Here is a 21230-nt window from a genome sequence, read left to right as displayed (position 1 = left end):
CTTTTCACACATAAGAAGAAAGATATGGATGAGACAGAGCCCCTGTCCTTGTTCACAGACACACCAGTATATTGTTGCCCCGAATGTTTTGTGGAGATACCAGCAGGACAATAAACTACCTGTTCAGGTGATGTGATGACAATGCCACTAACTTATTTACAATTTTTAGTCAGAATAATTTTGCATTTTTCTAGAGCCTTTTAGTTCTTAAACATATGAAAAATGTTAAAGGATTATGTTGTAATTATGTTGACTTTGAATTGTTGTTTTGTTACCCTCCTCCTTTCCAGAGTGATGTAAAGGAGAAACAGAAGACTCTTGTTGAACAGCTCCTATCTTTGTTGAACAGCTCCCCGGGGCCTCCTACCCGCAAGCTCCTTGCTAAGAATCTAGGCATTCTTTATAGTATCGGAGATACATTCTCTGTTTATGAGACAATCGATAAATGTAATGATCTTATTCGTAGTAAAGATGATTCTCCAAGTTATCTTCCCACTAAACTGTAAGTTAAATATTAAAACTGAACATAAAACAAAGTAGTGCTTCCTTGTTGTATCATTTTTATAAATAACCTTAACTACTTGATAATTATTTTGAAACTGAATACAAATTGTTTTATTCATTTTTTTAAAATCTGACTTTTTAAAAATTCTGACATTTTCCCGTTGACTGAGAAACAGTTCTTTAAAAAAATATTTTAGACATATTTGAAATCTATATTTGGGAATGAAAACTGTCTCACTAAAATTGTAGTAGTTGAATGTTTAAGAAAAAGATATTTTAAATTCTTCATGTTTTGGATGTTCTTTGGTTTATTAGTTACTAATAGTGAAAATTAATGATAAATAATACAAAAAAATACTCTTGTAAGCTAAAATTAACAGCTTAGTTTCTTTATAATATTCAGTTTATTTTATCAACTGTTATTTTAGAGAAGTCCATTTGCTGTGTATGATTCCACAATAGTGATTTTATAGAAATTATCGTTGATCTAATTTTTAGCTTATAACAATTTATTTTCCAGTAGTTTTCAGACTTCAAGCTTGATGAAAACATTATTTCGTGTTTTTCTTATTTTTTATCTTTAAGACCTTCTTTGATTAATATGTAAAAATTTCGAGGGAATGGAATCTTTGGGTTGAGAGTTAGATTAATTAAAGATACGAGTACCTTTTTAAAATTCTGGAGTATATTCTGGGAAATTTTAAAAGTAAAATTAAATAGTCACCTTTACATATTCTAAGTATTTTTTATTCTTGTTTTTTCATTCATGGCTAATTTCTAATTTAAATGTTTCAGTGCTGCTGTGGTATGTTTGGGTTCCTTGTACAAGAAGTTGGGTAGAATATTGGCTAACACCTTTACTGATACAGTGGGGAATATTCTTAAAGCTATGAAGAGTGCAGAGGTAAGTAACAACAAGTACGACCAAGGAATAAAAATAGTATTTTTATAGGTTTTATGGTTTCTTGAGCCAATAAAAGAACTTTACCTATGACAGGAATACATAAGTATATATAGGTATAAATATATTCATAAATTAAATATTTCTGTGTTATGGCACATGTATACTGAATTTTTATTAGAAAAGTAATAATGTGATAATATAATTTCGTGTATTCAGACAAATCCAAATCGGCAAAACTAAAATATTTCTCTGGTAGGCCCATCTCTGTTCCCTCTGCGCATGTCAGCTTTTCCATTTGATTCTACTAAGTAGTGCCAGAGCAAGTGTTTGTCACCAAGGACCCAGATACGTAGTTGGTAACTACTGTATACCTAATGGATGGATTAGTATTGTACCAGCCTCAGAAGGGAATAAGGACATAATCAGGATGGGAAAAAGCATGGAGAACCTAAGTCTGAGCAGGATCTGGATGACCTTTTAATTGCCAGAGGAGTGTACTCTCAGCGTTAGTAGCCTCATTCACTTGTTGGCATCATTACCACTGTGGAACACCCTTTGTTTTTGCAGCTGTCTCTTCTTTGACTTCCAAGATACTGTAACCTCTTGCAAACTATAGCTTTACTATAGTTTGAAATTAGCTTGAAATTAAAGCTTGTTTTAATTTCAAAAAGCTTTTTTGTTTATATATCAAAAATTTAAATCTATGATCTGTAATATTCAAGGATACCTCAGCACTTTTAACTATGAAAACATCACACCAGTTCCTGTTCTTACTTAGAAAATCAGTCTAGAAGACAGCTCTGAACTAATTATAAAAATGCTGGCTAGTTACACATACCTTTTTTTAAAATGTACCAAGATAAAACATGGGAAAATTCAAATGTAAAATATGTTAAATTTCAAGAATGTGGCTGATTTAACAACTTTAAGGAGAAGTGAAGTCTGTAACAAAAAGTGGTGAGAGAATCTACTCAGCAGATCATTTCTCATCAGTAGTTTCCTAAAAGATTGAAGAATGTGATTCAAAAGAAAGATTGTTAACATCCATAAACATGCTTTCATTTGAAAAGAGATGTCTGTAAGAACTTTTGCTCACTGAGGTATGGCCACTTTAAACTTTTATTCTGCCTGACTCCATTAGTCAAGCTATAATACTTTTCTAGGTCACATGGTTAACAGAGGATTACTCTTTAGGTCTCAGAAATGTTAAGCTATTGCTAACTATTTTATTGCTTCACTATTTTTTGCCATTATGAATTATTTGATCAGGTAGCATGTTTCGGAGATGTCAAAAAGGATTCCCACCTTTGATACATACCCACCAGTGATACACAACATTTGAAATTGGGACAAAAGAAAGTTCAGAAGTTTCCTATTAGAACCCATTTTGTTATGTCCACCTGTAATTAGTCACTATTGTGCTCCTTTGAACAAAGATAAATTAATAACATTACTATGAAAATAATACTTGATGTGGATTTTTGTCTCCAACTTACCTTCAATTGCCTTAGCTTCCTGGGATCTAGAAATCATTTGGGGCATTTAGTAAAACATCAGTAATACAAACAGCTATATTTCTTGAGTATTTATTATGTGCCAGGCTGTGGTGAATGTTTTCCCCACAGGCGCTTATTTATTTTTCACACTGGCTCTTTGTGGGTCATCTTATTCTCGTTTTATAGTTGAAGAAATAAGGAAGAACAACTTAAAGGCACATAGATACTAAGAGTCAGAGCCAAGATCAAACCCAGGTCTTTTAAAACCTAAAGCCTAGATTTTTAACCTGTGAGTTAAACTGCGTGGACCAATAAATGATAAAGTACTAATAGGTATAAAATCTGTTGAGCATTTACTGTATTTCAGGCACTGTTCTAAGCGCTTTACATGAGGTAACTTTTGATTCTAGGAACAACCTGAGATGTGGGTACTATTACCTCCATTTAACAGGTAAAGAAATAGATTTGACCAGTCAATGTAGCTGTCAGACCCTGCATTTCACCGTGTTACCTCATTTATAGCAACTATTTATTGACTGTTTAACAACATGCAAGCTTTGTGCTATGCACTTTTGATATGATTTAATTTAATCTTCACACCAACCCTGTGAAATTTGTATTGTGTTGAAATGTAGTATATACAAATAACAGTTTTCAGATAGTAAACACTTTATAAAATAGCAACTGTGTTGCTATTTATCAGTGTTTCATGATGTCAGAATGGATTGTTTAGAGTGTACAAAAATCTGACTATTTCTCTATGAGATAAATTTCAGTGCTTAATGCTGTTCTTCACAGTAGATTTTTTTTTTCTTTTCTCTTTGATAGTCTCAAGGTCGATACGAGATTATGTTGAGTCTGCAAAATGTATTGAAAGGACTCGGAGCTGCTGCTACACCTTGCCACAGGGATATTTATAAAGCTGCTAGATCCTGCTTAACAGATAGGTCCATGGCAGTTCGTTGTGCTGCTGCAAAGGTAAAATGGGCTAATATGCAGAATTTCTAAACATTAATATAAAGAAAATTAAATCAGTTTATCCCTGTGAAAACCATAGTAACAGCTACATGATCTTAGAGCTGCAGCTTTGGTAATCAACTAGGACTATCTCATTTTAACATATAAGGAAACGGAGGCCCAGAGAGTTATATGAATTTCCCAACATTCTTCAAGTAGTTAGCTGCAAATTGTTGGAAGGTAGTGAGTTCAAATTATCAGACTAAGTATTCCTTCTGCTCTACTGTGCTTCCTGTCTATAAATGTATAAACTAAAATTCACATGTAAGATTTTGTTTTTATCATGCCTTGTTAACATAGTTAGACAGTGCAGTAACGTTGTTTGTGTTTGAATTATTCTCAGAATTGCTTATAGCCAACAGATTGATTCTAAAGACATTTTTCACAGCCTCCTTCTCCCACCCTTTGTGGACACATTCTTTATATAATATAATTTTTATGACTTGTAATAAGTATTCATTTGTTGTCCCTGTAATTATTTAGAAACTTTGGACTTGTGTATTATTTTTGTTAGATTTTGTTAGTTTCTACAACATAGATCTGAACCTGATATTTACTGTCTTTTGCTGTGTATAATGCGCTCCCATATATAATGCACACCCGTGTTTTTGGCCCAAACTTTCAAGGAAAAAAATCTTTTGTTTTAATTTTTTAATTCAAATTTTTATTTGTTTACATTTAGTTACTTGTTTTTTGTATTATAAAGGAATTTTAGCATTTATTTTTTATTGTGGTACAAGAAATTTTCATGTAACAAATAATTACAAAACACAAGAACAGGTACAAGTTGCAAGAAATTTTATGTACCGGTAACAAATTTATGATATTAACGCATCATAGAAGGCCAAGAACTCTTTGTCGTTGAAAATTCATTTTAAGTTCAACAAAACCAATTATCGTATTCCAGGGTATTATTTTGCATATGGATATCATCATTGATTTCTAGAATTATACTTTTAACTCATAAGCATAAATAAAAGAATTTAAAACATTTATACAGATACGGAATTAGTCCTCTCCTTGTATAATGTACGTCCTTATTGTCATCTCACAAATTTGGGCAAAAAAGTGCACATTATACATGGCAAAATATGGTATGTTTTGTTTTTCATTAATTTCTGTTTTTCCGCTTGAATAGTGCCTCCTTGAACTTCAGAATGAAGCCAGCTTTATGTGGACTACAGACCTGGACAGTGTGGCTACACTATGTTTTAAGTCCTTTGAAGGTTCCAATTATGACGTGCGGATTTCAGTTTCAAAGCTCCTAGGGACAGTGTTGGCTAAAGCTATAATTTCTAAACATCCAGGAGCAGGTAAATTCGTTCTAATTATTTTCAGAATGTCTTCTGTAATTTTTATCCCAGTTGATTTAAACAAACATGTAACATTACTGCTGCCCATTATTATTTTTTAACAGAGGCAGAATATCTTATAAATCAATTTTAGTTTGTAAGCATTGCTCTAGGTCCTAAGATTTCATTTTCAAACAATTCAGTAAAAATTTGAGTGGGGGAAAGAAAGAACTCTTGAAGAAATTTGCTTTATTCAGTCACTGTCTTCCCATACATTGTGGGTTCTTAGTTTCGCTTTTTGTAAATAAATGATAATTGTTATCCAATAAGACAGATGATCTAAATCTTGAGAATTTTTTTTAAGCATCATGTATCTAACTACATACATTTGGCTTGCCATTTTTTAGGTTGATATAAGGGAGCAAATAACATATTTGAAATTTACTAATTTGGACAATTTGCTTTGTGTTAGTTTTTGTTCCCCATTTATACACTTCTAGTCAGTGAGAAAGGATAGGGTATTTTTGCAAACAGGTGAGTTTGCCTGTTTAATCTACAGTGTATATAAAACATTGCTGAATAATTGAAAGCTTGCTTTGTTATTCTGTCTCCAAAGAATAAACAGTCTCACACAAATGAAAATGTGATTGTTCTGTACAACCTTCTCAAACATCTGCAAACCAGGAGTTCTGGCATCACCTGGGAGCTTATGAGAAATGCAGAAACCCAGGCCCCACCCAACCTAATAAATCAAAATTCTCATTTTAACAAGATTTCTAGATAGTTTGTATGCACATTACAGTTTGAGTAGAATTTCTCTAGAAATTGTTTATTGTTATTAAAAGGAGGATTCTGGGTTTTTTTCTAATGCTAGCGTCTCTCAACCAGAGATGAGATTGGACAGGGAGTATAGCATATCAGAATCATCGGGGGAACACTAGCAAACTGTGCAGTCCCGATTCTCTAATGAGACCCATAAGTTTAAAATTTATAAGAATTTTTTATTTTTATTGTGGTTCTTCTAATCTTGTAATTCAGTAATTCTTTCTAATTTCTGGTAGAGTAGGGGGTAGGGTGGAAGGATGGATGTGAAGAGAAGCCACAAAAAACCCAGACCAGAAAAAAAAAGTTGTTCAGGGCATTTAAGAAGTTGAATCTTGAGCCACCTAAGAAATTGAAATTAGAAGACATGTTTAATCAAACTCTCTTGAAAATGGGAATTGTACATTTCTCTAAATGTATCATTAGCATTAGCACACACAGTTGCAGTAAAAACAAGCAAAAATGTACAACTGCATAACACGTGAATAATATTTAAATGTATACCCTCCAATAATAGCACTAAACTGATACCAGCATTTTTGTAATCAGACTAAACAGAGTGAAGAGTCAGCTTCACTTACACTAAAAATCTTTGGCCTAATCTTTTGTGAGGAATTCTCTCATCTTGCCTCTCTAAGTTCTAGCTTTCATTATAATTCAGTTTTTATTTTTGTACAACTAAAAAATGATGTAGATGTCATGATAGATTTTTTTTTAAGTAGGGGATTAATGGTTAGCAGCATACTGCTTAAGAATTTGGAAAACATGCAGTGGGGGTTTGTACATTCAGCCACAATATGCAGATTATGAACTGAAATGATTTTCTTAGTAAAACTAACAGGCTTCAAATGGATGGTATATTATGCCAGTGCATTTAAAAAGCAGGAATTGAGTATGACATTCTCCTCACATTGAGATAAGTTGCCAGGAAATATGTAATCTCTTAAAATTGCTTCTTGATCGTGAGCCTCAAGTAGGTCCTTAATGGTGACTGGCAGACATACTATGTATATTTTCCTAGTCCGTTCACTCTCCCACTTTCCTGAGTGACTATTTTATACCTTCTTCCCCCATCTTACTTTGATTTTTAGGCCTATCTTCCATAGGCTCCCCTACCACATCTTCACACCTTCTAGCATCTGTACCCATATACTCTGATTTTCCCACTGTTACTCAAGATGAAACATCCCATCTTGTATTAAAGCCACACTTTCAACATATATTAGAGCTCATCCTCTCACTTGCTGAAGAACGTTGCTCTAGGAAGTCTCTCCTACATCAACTTTTCCCTCTATCAGATTATCATTTACCAAAAACATACTTTTGTTTCTTCTGTTTAAAATAACTTTTTTCTTGTATCTTCCCTAGCCAGCTGGAACCCCATTTCTCTTCCTCCATTTGCAGCAAAGTTCCTCAGAAGAGTTCCTGGTACTCAAACTGTCTTTAGTTTCTCTCCTGCCATATCTTTCAAACCCACTTCAATTTGGATTTTCTCCAAATCACTCCACCGAAATTATTTTTGTTAAGGTCACCAATGACCTCCACGTTCATTTATTCATTCAACAAATAATATTTATTGAGTGTTTATAATGGGCCAGGATCTGTTCTGAGCATGTGGGATATGTTATTGAACAAAACAGATAAAAGCCCCTGCCCTTTTGGAGCTTATATTTTAATATTTAGCCAGCAGGCAGCTCTCGGTTCTTACTTGACTTTTCAGCAACATTTAACTCAGTTGATCCTTCTTATCCTTTTCTTTTACCATCTAGGACCTCATGGTCCAAAAAAGTTTCTTTGGTTTTCCTTCCTCCTCACTAGAAATTCCTGTTCAGTCTTCTTCGATGATTACTTGTCTTTCCATAGAAGAGGCCCATCACCTACTACTTGGTCTCCTGCTCTTTACATGTGTCTTGGTGATCTTATCCAGTCTCATTGCTTAAATACCATGTATATGTATTTCATGGAATTCCTGAATTTATATCTTTAGCTCAAACTTCTCTCCTGGACACCAGACACGAATATCCAGCTGCCCCTTTGCCATCTCTATTTAGATATCTATTTGATGTTTCCGATCAACTTGTCCTAAAGTGAAGACCTCCCCTCCCCGACACATACCCTGGCTAATCTAAGTTGAGGACAACTCTGTCGTTCCAGGTGTTCAAACCAAATTTGTAAAGTCACCCTTTACTCTTCCCTCTCACACCAAATGGCTGTTCTACTTGACAATCTTAAAACATATCCAGAATCAGGACTCCTTGGAGAAGTGGCTAATTATGGGGTTGGGGCAGGGAAAGTCTAGAGATGATCTTGGAACATCTTGTGCCAAAAAGTAAAGAGCTGGCCAGTTTTCTAAAGACACTTCCACTGGTCAAATCCAGGACAGTATTAGAAGGAAAATTAGTAATGACAGCAAATTGATAGCCTATTAAATAAAAAAGGAATCTGTGGGTATATGGATAACTGATAATAAGTGCATACTTACTGAAAATAAGTAAATAAAGGAGAAGGAAGAGCTCTTTTTTTTACAGTGGAATTCCAACTAATAAAAAGAGTGATTGTTAGGTAATGACCTTTTTTGAATTATTATAGTAACAGTATATGCGGGTAGGAATCCTCAGTGATTCTTGGATGAAAGTGCGATGGATTGTAGGATATTTATGCCATCTTAAAGTATCACCACACAGGTAATTACAAAGGGAAAAATGATATTTTACAGTGGAAAACTTGGCAGACATCTTATTCAGGTGTTCGAAGATAATGTCACCAATGCAGGGGCAGACTGACACCAAGCCTGACAGTGCCATTTGATATGCATTAAGAAGGCTTCCAGCATTACTTACTGGAGTTCTTCTGCCAAAAATTCTGAGGAAGTACTAGCCAAACTCAAATTGAGGGCTCTTCTGTAAAACAACCATCCATGTATTCTTCAAAAATGAGAAAGTGGTAAGGGAAATATAGTGAGTCTAGGCGATGGGAATTTATTTTACTATTCTTGCAGCTTTTTTGTACTTTTGAAGTTTTTCTAATAACAAACTTAAAAATACTTATGTATGTATATTCAGACACCCCTCTACTGCAGCCACTTTGATCTAAGCCACCGTCACCTCTTGCTTGAATTACCTAATTGCTCCTAATGGGTCTCCCTACTTGTTCCTGTGGCCCCCTCTGCAGTCTCTCAGCATAGAAGCAGAGTGACCGATTGTATCACTCCTCTGCTCAGGGTTCTCCACTGGCACCTCACTTTACTCACATCCTCATAGTGATCTACAAGGTCCTATGTCTTCTGCTCTCCCCATCCTCACACCCTGGCCTACTGGACCCCATCCATTGCTCTGTCCACAGAGCTCTGCTTGAATTCACTAGGGATCGTATCCCTCCTTAAGGCTTTTTTGCGTGAGCTATTTCCTCTGTCTAGAACACGTTTTCTGCAGAGATCTGCGTGCCTGATTCCCTCACTTATGACAGAATTATGTTCAAATGTCACCCTTTCAGTTAACGCTACATTGACTATTCTATTTAAAATCCCAACACTTTCCCCCCACCCCTAGCATTCCTAACCTGCCCTATTTTTTGCATTGTTTTCCATCACTGCCTTATATACTATATGCTTAGTCATGTATTATATTTGTTGTTGTCTCCCTTCCTAAAATTTAGGATCCACGAGGGAGCGGATTTTGTACTCTTCACTAATATTCTCTCCCAGAGGCCAGCATAGATTTTCGTTTGTTTCAAATGGTTATCTCCTCTTGAGGTTTAGGATTAGATTTTTTTGTTTATAACTTTGATTAATGGAAGTTTATTTCTCCGCTATGTATGACTCAAATCAATAACGGGTCAGAGTTCATTAACCTCATTTTTTCAGAAGAATGAAATGGAGAAAATGGGTTGTTTTTTATTATTTTAAGGAAATAGTCCCTAGATATTCACAGGGAGAAACTCAGCTATGTCAGACTGAAGATAGTCTTAATCATTCTGCCCTAATCTCCTAATTATTATAGCCAAATGGTCAACTGAGTAGTTTTAGTAATATTGAGCTTTGATTTCTTCAGACACTGGAGGTATAACAAAAGTTGTACTTGCAGTTGAGAATGTTTTTTAAATTTTTTTCAGTTACAGTTGACATTCAATATTATTTTATGTTAGTTTCAGGTGAACAGTTCAGAACTTTTAGAAGTAGGACATGGTGGTTACTTTATATAAGTTTTGTTAAGAGTTGTAGAGCATTTGGAAAAATAAAATTATGATTTTGGCATTTCAAAGAATTCAAAGCATTGTATTTTTATTCATGGAGAGCTAGGGCAGTTTATGTTTTCCCTTGTTTTAGAATACCGTTCGCCTTTTAACTTCTTTGAGGAAAAGAGCAATAGGGCATAATCTCTCAGTGTCATAGACTTTAAGAAGTCATTGACATGATACTTCAGAGTCCATTATTTGATCTCTGAACCCTTGTGTGACTTTGTGTGTAATGTTCTGTAAATTTTGCATTTTGTTTGGATTTTTAGTTTGCTTTTATTTCAGTTAACTTTCTGGTCAAGATCATGCATTAAAATTTAGTCTGCAAAATACGAATCACATGTTTTGTTTTGTTCTTTGTTATAGCAACCTCACGTCAAAACGTTCGCAGAGTATCTCTGGAGGAAGTTCTGGAATTACTAGGAACAGGGTTTCTACGTGGGAGTTCAGGATTTCTTCGAGTCAGTGGTGATATGCTGAAAGGAACCAGTTCAGTCAGTCGGGATGTTCGAGTTGGAGTTACTCAGGTTAGAATCACAAATCAGTATTTAAATATTATTCTCACTGGCCTGTCATGAAGCTTTTAGAATCTGTCTCCAGGCAGAAGTGATACTATGCAAGGTCATCACTTATACTCTTATATTTATAACTATGTATGACAAGGCCAAAACACTTTTTAAAAGCTCAATTACAAATAAGAGAACCTTGCTTATCATAAACAAAGCCAACTAAATAGGCTTAAAAACCCACAATGTTTTTCTGTTCCTAATAATGGGATATTTTTGTTTATTTTCTTTGAAACACAAACATTTTTGTTTATTTGTTTCTAGACCTCGTGCTTTCATTTGTCTGTGGTTTGACATGGTTTCCGTTGTGTGCTTGTACAGTTCAAGTTTAAGCTGTTAGGTGCATATCATTCACCACGGACAGTATTGTATTTCCATTTTACATGGTTTCAGCTCCTAAGTAAAGATTACAGCATGTTATCTACTTAAGTGCTTAAATTCTTGGTTCTAAACAAAATTTAAAAATCTGAACCCTGGGAAAAGCATATTAGAATAAAACAAAACAGGTCTCTGCATTCTTTCCTTGAATTATCTTGTTTTCTAAATGCTATTACAGTTCAAAGCAAATGTGTATTTTTTAAATTCACCTATGTCCTCATTGTTTTATACTGTATATTAGACTTCATGAAAATGTAAAATGTCCCAGTATAATTGTAAACTATGTGTTTTCAAAAAACAGATTACATAGACAACTATCTTTGTATCTCTGGAGTAAGATAAACCATTAACTTTCTTGAAAATAAAGAGCAGGAATTCATCACTATAAACTTCCAGGTTTCTAGAACTAAAGTCTCTTATTAGAGTTACGATTTTGGAACCCAGTTAATTCTTACAATGTGTTCACATGTTTGATTTAGGTTTTCTTGTTCAGAAAGAGCTTGTTATGAAAGAGCTTGATTTCTTTGTTCAGAGAAGCCAGGGACACGTTTTACATATTAGCTGGTTATGCTGACGATCCTGAAACTTTTCAGTCTGACCAAAATAAAACAGGCAGCATAAATGAAATCTCAGTTGAAAGACTACAGACTTCAGTTCTGGCTTAATAAACAAACAAACAAAATAGTACTGCACTTATATAGCTAAAATGGCTGTAAATGAGGAAGGAGTAAAAGAAATACTAATAAATTTTGCATATTTTGTGGAAGAGAAAATATTAATATAGAATTGAAATTATTTCATTGTGAAGATAAAACTCCTTTCTTTTTTAGGCTTATGTGGTATTTGTTTCAACACTAGGAGGAGCATGGCTAGAGAGAAATTTTGCCACCTTTCTTTCTCATGTCCTAAGCCTTGTGTCACAGTCGCACCCCAAAGTCACCCAAACTCAGATTGATGCTGTCTGCGGTCGCCGTTGTGTTTCATTTATCCTTCGAGCTACTATAGGAAGCCTTGGAGAAAAGGCTCAAGTTGCTGCTGCCAAGGATATTTGCCAGGCTGTCTGGAAGTTAAAGAAAGTTGTGGGTATGGATCTGTTCAGACCATCTGTTTTAATAGTGCTAAAGGAATTGTCCCTTTGGGAAAGCTAGACTGTTACATTACTATATTAAAATAAAAAACTCTTTAGTAACAGACATCAGTTGTTTTAGGGTAGTCAATATATAGATGAGACATAAGTTACCTATTATAACTTGGTAATCACTATTATATATATATGTACATATCTTAAAGGCTGGTGATAACAGTTCATCAGTATTCATAATCTTCCTATAGAAGTTGATACATTGTTTTTGAAAGAATTAGTTTATCTCAGCTCCTATACCATTTTAAGTCTGCTGTGCTTGTGTATCAATAAAATTATAGTATTTATTTTAGTTTTCCATGAGTTCTCCCTTTCAGTGCCACTTGCTAAAAGAGTAATAAGGGATCTCTGGTCAGGTTGCTTGAACCAAATCGTTTATGTTAGTTCAGTTCTTTGTGGATGCAGGTCCCTTTTTTAATATTTCAGTTAGTGCCATAGGGTTTCATACAGATCAAGTGGAGGTATTAATTTTTGCCTTTATGCTTTTCGTCTCCTAACACTCACCCCTATAACATATTTTAATAAAGCAGTGATGCAGTTAATTCTTCTACTTCTATCAGATGCCATGATGAGTGATGGTAATTTAGAAACCCGGCTTGGCTCCACAGATGTAGCAGCCAGCCAGCATATGCTGATATGTGCTTTACAAGAACTTGGGAATCTCATTCACAGTCTCGGCACCACAGCTGCGCCTTTGCTGCAGGATTCAAGTACAGGTATCTGTTGTTGTGACTTGTTTGAATACCTCGTTTTTACTTTTACTCTACGCAACTGTTTTCCAAGGAAGGAAATCTCCCTCACATAGCTTAGTTATTATAGATTCCACTATAGATATGTTAGAGATGTTTTGTGGAATATATATGATCAAGATTATTAAAAATAAGTATGTATATGAGGATTGTTTTGCTTTTGCAACTTAAGGTAGTTCTCTGCATCTCTCCCCTATCCTCTAAGCCCCCTTTCTGGAAATAATTAAGATAATGAAAAAACAGAGAAGTAAACCTGAATCCATATTTCTCATCTGCAGTGAAAACATTCATTTCTATATGTTACAAGTAATTCACTTCCTCAAAGGTCTTTTCAAGCAATCTCTATTTGCTTTCTCTTTTTGAAAATTATTTAATCACTTTGAGAGATAATTCACATCATGTAAAGTTCACCCTTTTCAAGTATACAATTTGGTGGTTCTGGTATATTAACAGAGTATCTAATACCAGCAGTATCTAATTTCAGAATGTTTTCATCATCCCCAAAATTCCTGCACCCATTAGCAGGCACACACCATTTCCCTTTCCCGTAGCCCCTGATAACCACCAATTTACTTTCGCTCTCTATGGATTTGCTTATACTGGACATTACTTGTAAATGGAATCATACAGGATCGGGTCTGTTGTGACTGACTTTTTATTTAATCACTTAAAAATTATTTTTAATGGCTTTTGTCCTTTGATGTACACATTTCCTGTGGACTGAAGCTTTACATTATATTTTGTTTGTATTACATACTATTTAAGTAGCATACATATTATTTAAGTAGCAGTCAACATGAACTGTTACATGTTTTGATGCAGGTGTATGCTGAATTGCCTTAGACTTTTTTCTTACTGGTAGTGGTAGTCCAGTCTTCATAGTTAGATAGTACCTGGCAAATCCTTGAGTTTGTTTAACATTTTGCTCTCAGATAAGAGCAATATGGTAGATAGAAAGTATACTAATTATGTAAATAAATGTGCCAGAAGGGATTTAAAAACAGAATGGAGCAAAGTATAACATTTCTTCTCAGTGCTTTTGTTATTTATTAACAATTTGTAAGTGCTAGTACCATTAACAGTGATCTCAAGAAAAAGTAAGCAAAACGTTGTCTTATTTAGGAAATAAAATTTTTCTTTTGTGTACTGACTCAATTTAAGCCAGTTTTCATGGTATATATTAGAAGAAATCTTGGATACAGAATGTTATTTGTAATTATTTATCACCTATTTTTTATTCTGAGTTAGCTTTTGATAAAAATATATATTATATCCATGTGGCTACTTATTCATTTGACTATTTTATGGCTGAGTGAGCTTTATCGTGCAGCTAAGTCGTTTGTGTTTTTTTTGTCTTTCCAGGCATTCTTGACAGTGTCATTTCAGTTATTGTTCACCCTAGCGTTTCTGTTCAACTAGCAGCAGCCTGGTGTTTACACTGTATTGCTGTGGCATTGCCTTCTTACCTAACACCTCTTTTAGACCGCTGCCTCGAGCGGCTTACTGTACTTAAGTCTTCGCCCGAAGCAGTGACTGGCTTTAGTTTTGCTGTGGCAGCTTTGTTGGGAGCAGTGAAACATTGTCCTTTAGGAATTCCTCATGGAAAGGGCAAGGTAATGATACCATTCTGCACATACGATAACGATGTAAGTTTTTCCTGCAAACATCATAGTCCTGTGTATCATCCAGTCAGAACCATGCAGGACACATTTCTGAGCGATCAGCTGTACTACTTAAGTATTAAATATTACCAACATAATTACTGTGAAAAAGGAAGGGATGGTTAGATAATGTCTTATCCACACTTAAACAGTGTGCTTTCTGTTAGCAATAGCTCCATTTAGTAACAGAATTTGTTCCTCAAGGCTTTATTTTGCTATGTATTTAGCTTTGCCATAGAAGTACATTTAAAATTGCATTGTAAAGGACAAATAAGAGTTGCAAAAGAAATCTTAAACTTCATTTAATTTATAGTTAGTGGCACTATTAGTGATATTACTCTGAAATTACATATAGTAAGATAAAGTAACTTCATGTTCTTAGGAACCAGGATTTTCCATGTTGAAAAAAGAGCCACAGCTGTAGAATCAAGAAAATAAAAGCCCCATATGTTAAATTTGAGTTGAAAATATTACTATGAACTTATAATTCCTGTTATAATTCCTGTTTTTTAAAACATGTATATCCTCTGTCCAGTGAAAAGACTTAAAAGCAATGACACTAAGTGGTAACCCCTGGTGACCAGAGTACGGCTCTCAATACCATTTCCAACTGAAAAGGAAATTGGGCTTCATGGAGGAATGACTAGTTCCAGGTCTGGAGCAGGAAATGCACAATATAATATAAGGCTGGACTATCTTGTCATGCCAGAAAGCAAGGAAGTAATCAAAGATGAGTTAATATAGGCATCAAAAATAATAATAATAATAATAATGGCAATAGTGGATTGAAACACAATAAATATGTAAAACCCCATGAGTTCATAGTGATACTAAAAAAAAAAAAAAAGTCCTCCCCAAATTACATTGCTACCCAAAAATATGGTTTTCTGAGTAAATTTAGTGCTTTTGAATATGGCACTTTCAAACATAAATGATACAGAACCTAGTAAATAAATAACCCAGTTTTAATGTACAAAGAATTTTGAGGAGAACTAAAGAAAAAAATTTTTTTTAATTTATTGGGGTGACAGTTGTTAGTAATAATTACATAGATTTCAGGTGTACAATTCTGTATTACATCATCTATAAATCCCATGGTGTGTTCACCACCCAGAGTAAGAAAAAGTTTTAATGAAATGTAAAACTTAAAATTGGCAAAGCAGTGTCGGAATTTTGTTTCTTTGTGAATAGCTAGGAATTGTAAGTTGTCAGAGAATACTGTTTTACAGTGAAAGCACTCATAACCTGGGCTTCACACACATATAAGTATTTTTTTTTTTTAAATACACTACTATTGATTTCTTTCTCATTGTCACTGCTGTGTCTTCATTAATGAACATTATGGTATATCCTCCACAATGGAGGCTTTGCAAAAGAACATGCCATTTCTTTAAAAGTTCTTAAACTATTTTGAGTATTGCCAGCACCATTTGAATAAGGTGATTGACGACTATGGGAGGTGATATTATTCATTTAAATTTATTATTTTAGTTATATTCTAAATTAACACATCACATCTTGCTAAGCAAAGAATTGCCATTGCGTGTATTTAATATCCTCAGACCTTACTAGTTTAGGCAAACCAGATTGGTTGGTTTTATCCTCATTCTTTTTGAGTGTTATCCATTGACTATGTAAGCTGCAGGTAGTCCTAAGTTAGTAATGAGTTGGTTAGTTGTTTTAAAAATCCACTCGCCTTCCACTTTAGAAAATTTACATGCCAGCTCATAATATGTGCTGCTTTTCGGGAGGTGATTGGTAACAGAGATGTTTTTTCAGACATGTTAGATACCTGTTTGCCTTTTTACTGTGTAAGCATGCATTATTCATAAATATGAAACATCTGGTTTTCCTCTCACTTATTTTGTAACACTGCCTATTTCATAGACTTAAAATATAACCCTTTAATGAATCCCACTCTACTGTGAAACTTACTTCAATATGAGATTATTTTTAATAGCTAGGAATTGCAAATTGTCAGAGAATACTTTTTCGCAATGAAAGCACTCATAACTTCTGTAGTATACTGCCTCTGGAAGGACTGGTGTCAGCCACTTGGGTATCAAAGTGGTATGCAAAATTTTGAAAAGGGAGATTCCTATAATGAGACTTTCTCTGGTAGTTGCCTAAAACTACAAATTCTTCACAGCTAAACTTAAAGCAGTTGTACAGTGTTGTCCTATATGCTCTGCAAAGAATTATAGGATTGCTGTATACAACCTAATATGCCAATATTTAACCTTGAAAATTTACTTTTTTTATAATCTTTATGACATTGTCCTATGGTATAGACTACATGAATGACCATCCTTTATAATTTACATTTATTATATGTAAGAGTTAATTTTTCAATAAATTATTAGTTGCTGTTATTTGTCCAGTAACCTATAAACTGATATGCTTTTATTTTTTCCTTGTTCTTCATAAATAGATAATTATGACATTAGCAGAGGATTTGCTGTGTTCTGCTGCTCAAAACAGTCGCCTTTCAGCTCAGCGCACACAAGCTGGATGGTTGTTGATTGCTGCTCTGATGACTTTAGGTAACAGTCTTGTGGAAGGTTTACATAACTATGAACTACCTTGTGTTTTCTGAATGTAAAATGTTGTAATGGGTGCTTTGACAAGACTAACTTTTAATACGTACCAGAATTGAAATAGCCACACAAACGTTAGTCCCCTAGGAAGCCATATACTTATTCCATTCCTCAAAACGTTTTCAGATCTCTTTATTTGAAATTCTCTTCAAGACCAGTTTATGAACCTTAAGTAGGATAAGCCAATTTGATCGTCTTTCAGGCATAACTTTGAATGACTGTAGCTTTTCCAAAAATCATTCATATCCATCTGCAGGGGAAAAAAAATTTCTATAGCATAAGGATAGGCGAGAGAACATAGCAGAGCCTGTGAATCCATTTCTGTAATTGTGATAATTGGTAACACCAATAAGATAGTCACAGTAAAGGGTTAGGGCTCATTTAAATTATATTTATTAAAAAATCAGTATTTATATTATGGTCAGGACTGTTATAGTTATATCCTATAACTTTGAAACTCAATTTTATTACTTTATTAAACCAATATTTTAAGTCTCTATAGTTACATGGTTTATTGCGAGGATGTAAAACTAGCTGGATTTAACCAATAAATCATTTGGACACCTATGAAGTTATTTGATCTAAAAGGTGCTTAAATTAAAATAAGCAATTATAAATGAAGAACCACTTTAAGTAATGTTCTTGAGATGATTAAAGAGATTTATTGGACTAGATCAGGTTTCAGTCTATGGGCCAAATTTGCTTGCTACCTATTTTATACAGCCTGTGAGCTAAGAATGGTTTATACATTTTTAATGGTTAAAAAAAAAGACTATTTTGTGACATGAGAATTATATGACAGTCAGTTTTCAGTGTCCATAAATAAAGTTTTACTAGCGCACCACCAGAATCACTCAGTTTACCTATGATCTGTGGCCCTTTGGCTCTATAGTGGCGGAATTGAGTAATTGCATCAGAGATTGTACGGCTTTCAAAGCCAAAAGTGTTTATGTTCTGGCGCTTTACAGAAAATGTGTGTTGGCTCCAGGCATCAGTCATCATTTCACAATGTGGTGGAAATAATGTGGTCAAGCTTTTATTTGCTTTTGGCTGCATGTTTTATGCCTGCCATCTGCCATATTGATATTCTTGAGAAATAAACTCTAGTATAGTATTTTCTCAAGAGGAAAATAAACTAATATTAATGAGCAAAGAGTGTTGAATTAGTCTGTTTTGCTTTAGGAGTTAGCAATGGCTTCTTCCTAAAAAACAAGCCAGAAAATAAATGGAGAAATCATTTTATTTTAACCTACAAATTGCATGCATAAAAAAAAAGATTGGTTTGCAGTTACCAGTTCCTTTTGCCATTAGGCTCATCTCTTTAATGTGCAAATAAGGCAATTTTTGAATGAAAATTCCATAATGACAATCATTATATAAATGCTTATCAAGAATCAAATACTGTTCTATATATAAACTCATATAAGTCTCAGAAACTGTACAATGAGGTAACTATTGTTGTCATCTCCATTTATAGATGAGGAAATTGAGGCACAAAAAGGTTAATAACTTACTGCAGTTACACAGCAAGTGAAAGGAGCCAGGATGTTGATCTGGGTGGTCTCTTTCCAGACCTGCTATGCTGCCATACTATAGAAGAAAAACATGCAGTCAGCAGAACATGAGAATAAGAAGTGGGGAGTACTTATAGGAGATTTTTAAGATAACACCAGAATTTTAAAGAAAATTTGGAGAGAAAAACTGTAGGTTTTGTTTTTTATACTTTTTAGTTGTTTTTTTTTCCCCCTCTTAACTGATAATGCTGGCAAATAAAATACTGTCATTGTACATTGCCTTTCATTACTGGCTTTGTATATTCATGATTCCTTAGTTCATAAATGATGTTACTCAGAAATCTTTTTTAAAAATTCCATTCAGATGTATAACATCTGATATTTGGCCTGGAACAAGTAGCTATCAAAACTTAGTGTTACTCTCAGGATACAATGTTATTTGTTACCAAAACAGTAGTATCTTGCATTTACATGTTACATTACAGTTTTTCAGACTACTGTAAAGTGCGCTACCATTTGGATCAGACATACCCTTGGCAACAAGCAATTCAGGTGGTACTGGCTTCATTTTATAAATAAAAGAAACTGAGTCTCAAAGATGTCACAGCCGTAATGGAAGAGCTGATGCCAAAGCCCAGACTTAACTTTAGTTCCTAGTTTTTCCTCCGTGTACTCCAGTGCCTTCAGATAGTAACTCATTCAGTAGTATATTTGTTGGAACTAGAAGGTAGGAGAAGGGAGAAAGTATTACAATGGTGAGTTAAAATATGTTTATTTTCAGAAGGAAGTTCCTGCTTATTAATAGAGTTTTAAAGAGCAAGCACTTTGGGTTCTTTTATAAGTGATGAGTTGAATAAATTACAGGTTCTGCAGTTGTCAGTCATCACCTTGCTCGCGTTCTGCTGTTGTGGAAGTGTGTCTTTCCAGTGTCTCCTAAAGATCTAGAAACAGAAAAGAGCCGAGGAGACTCATTTACATGGCAGGTCACCTTAGAAGGACGAGCTGGTGCGCTCTGTGGTAGGTTTTCCCTCCCTCTCCTTTGGCTTTTCCACTCTTGAACTTGACTCACACTTATATATTTAAGAGGTGAGAAATCTGCTTGTGGTGATTTTTTTTTTTGTTATTGAGTATAATTGATTAGTTGGTAATTATAGCAAAAGTATAATGTAATAAACCAAATTGAAGAGTTCTAATCCTTAGGTTGATGTGTGTTTTATTAGATGCAATATAGTCAAGTAATGCCAAGACTGCTTTGTCTTATTTATGGTATTTTTTACTCTTAAAAAGGAAAAATAATTTGAAATTATTCTTGAAACTCAGTCTAACTTTAAAATACTCATTTTATTCTATATGTGAAGTAACTCCTTATAAAAACTTACGTGTTTCAGGTAACATCTGTAAAAGCCTAACATGCTGACTAAAGTCAGTGTGGTTCCGCAGAACTAGTGTAGAACTGGCAAACTTGAGGGTCTAGGCTAATTTATTCTTCTCCTTCTGAGCTCAAGGGCTGAGTAAAACTCCAGGAAAGAAACGTTCTATTAACTTGGTTGTTGGTCTCTTTTAGTAATTCTAGAAAGATTTTTCTTAGTTTCGTTAGAGGTAGAAGAAACTAACTTCCTTTCTATACTAGAGTTTCAAGACTTTTTGTTTGTTTTTAGCACATTTCTTTATTCCGCTAATAAAAATGCAAATGTTGTAACATAATTGAATGCTTTCTTCATGGTTCATTACACTCTGCCAAGTAAAAGTCTGTTCTATTTTTCAGCTGTCAAGAGCTTTGTTTCCCACTGTGATGATCTCCTTACTGAGGAAGTAATTCAGCGTCTTCTTCCACCACTTCCTTGTGCTGTGGATTTGCTAACTCAGTAAGGCTCTGCTATTTAGATTTGATAAACATTTTTAATAGCCATCAGTTACCCTTTGATTATGGAATATCTTTTAAGTACAATAATAAGGCCAAGTTGCTATGGTTGGTGAATGTTTTTCCTTTTGCAGAGAAAGGCAAATATTTAGTTACGTGATTTTTTTTTTTTAGGCTAGGATCTTGAAAGAAAATCACATATTAAAAGGGAAGGAAAGTTACTTGGTGGATAATGTATCTTCCATACAGTCAGATTTAACCAAGAAATTAAATGTTAAGCCTGTTAACCTTTTCAGGTATGCATTTTATTGGTTTGTTAGTGCTATTCTGTGTTCGTAAGAACCAGATGCTTGTTAAAAGTTTCAGTTTTTTGTTGCTGATATTTTTCATACGTTTGAGTTATACATATATGATAAGAAAACATAGAGAAAATCCAACATATGTCATGAGCACTTGTAATTTCCAAATTAATAAAATGTATAGTTTAGAGAAAGT

The 21230-nt window shown here is 34.1% G+C and overlaps 1 protein-coding gene across 4 annotated transcripts in view; it reads left to right on the top strand.

Annotated features, from left to right (window-relative positions):
- Positions 1-21230, top strand: part of HEATR5A (HEAT repeat containing 5A) — a 90985-nt gene that overhangs the window by 14307 nt on the left and 55448 nt on the right. For 3 of the 4 annotated variants that reach the window (XM_019754541.2, XM_019754543.2, XM_019754542.2), the window contains exons 3-13: positions 291-502; positions 1300-1408; positions 3733-3882; positions 5060-5234; positions 10635-10795; positions 12043-12295; positions 12914-13069; positions 14465-14715; positions 17195-17306; positions 19739-19891; positions 20640-20739. In XM_019754541.2, coding sequence (XP_019610100.2) covers positions 291-502; positions 1300-1408; positions 3733-3882; positions 5060-5234; positions 10635-10795; positions 12043-12295; positions 12914-13069; positions 14465-14715; positions 17195-17306; positions 19739-19891; positions 20640-20739 — 1832 coding nt within the window. The remainder of the gene's footprint in view (positions 1-290; positions 503-1299; positions 1409-3732; positions 3883-5059; positions 5235-10634; positions 10796-12042; positions 12296-12913; positions 13070-14464; positions 14716-17194; positions 17307-19738; positions 19892-20639; positions 20740-21230) is intronic. The other variant, XM_019754544.2, reaches the window with a different exon arrangement.

Source organism: Rhinolophus sinicus, linkage group LG03 (assembly GCF_036562045.2).
Source record: "Rhinolophus sinicus isolate RSC01 linkage group LG03, ASM3656204v1, whole genome shotgun sequence".
NCBI lineage: Eukaryota > Metazoa > Chordata > Mammalia > Chiroptera > Rhinolophidae > Rhinolophus > Rhinolophus sinicus.
The sequence above is the reverse complement of the archived record's forward strand: the minus strand, read 5'-3'. Positions and strand labels throughout refer to the sequence as shown.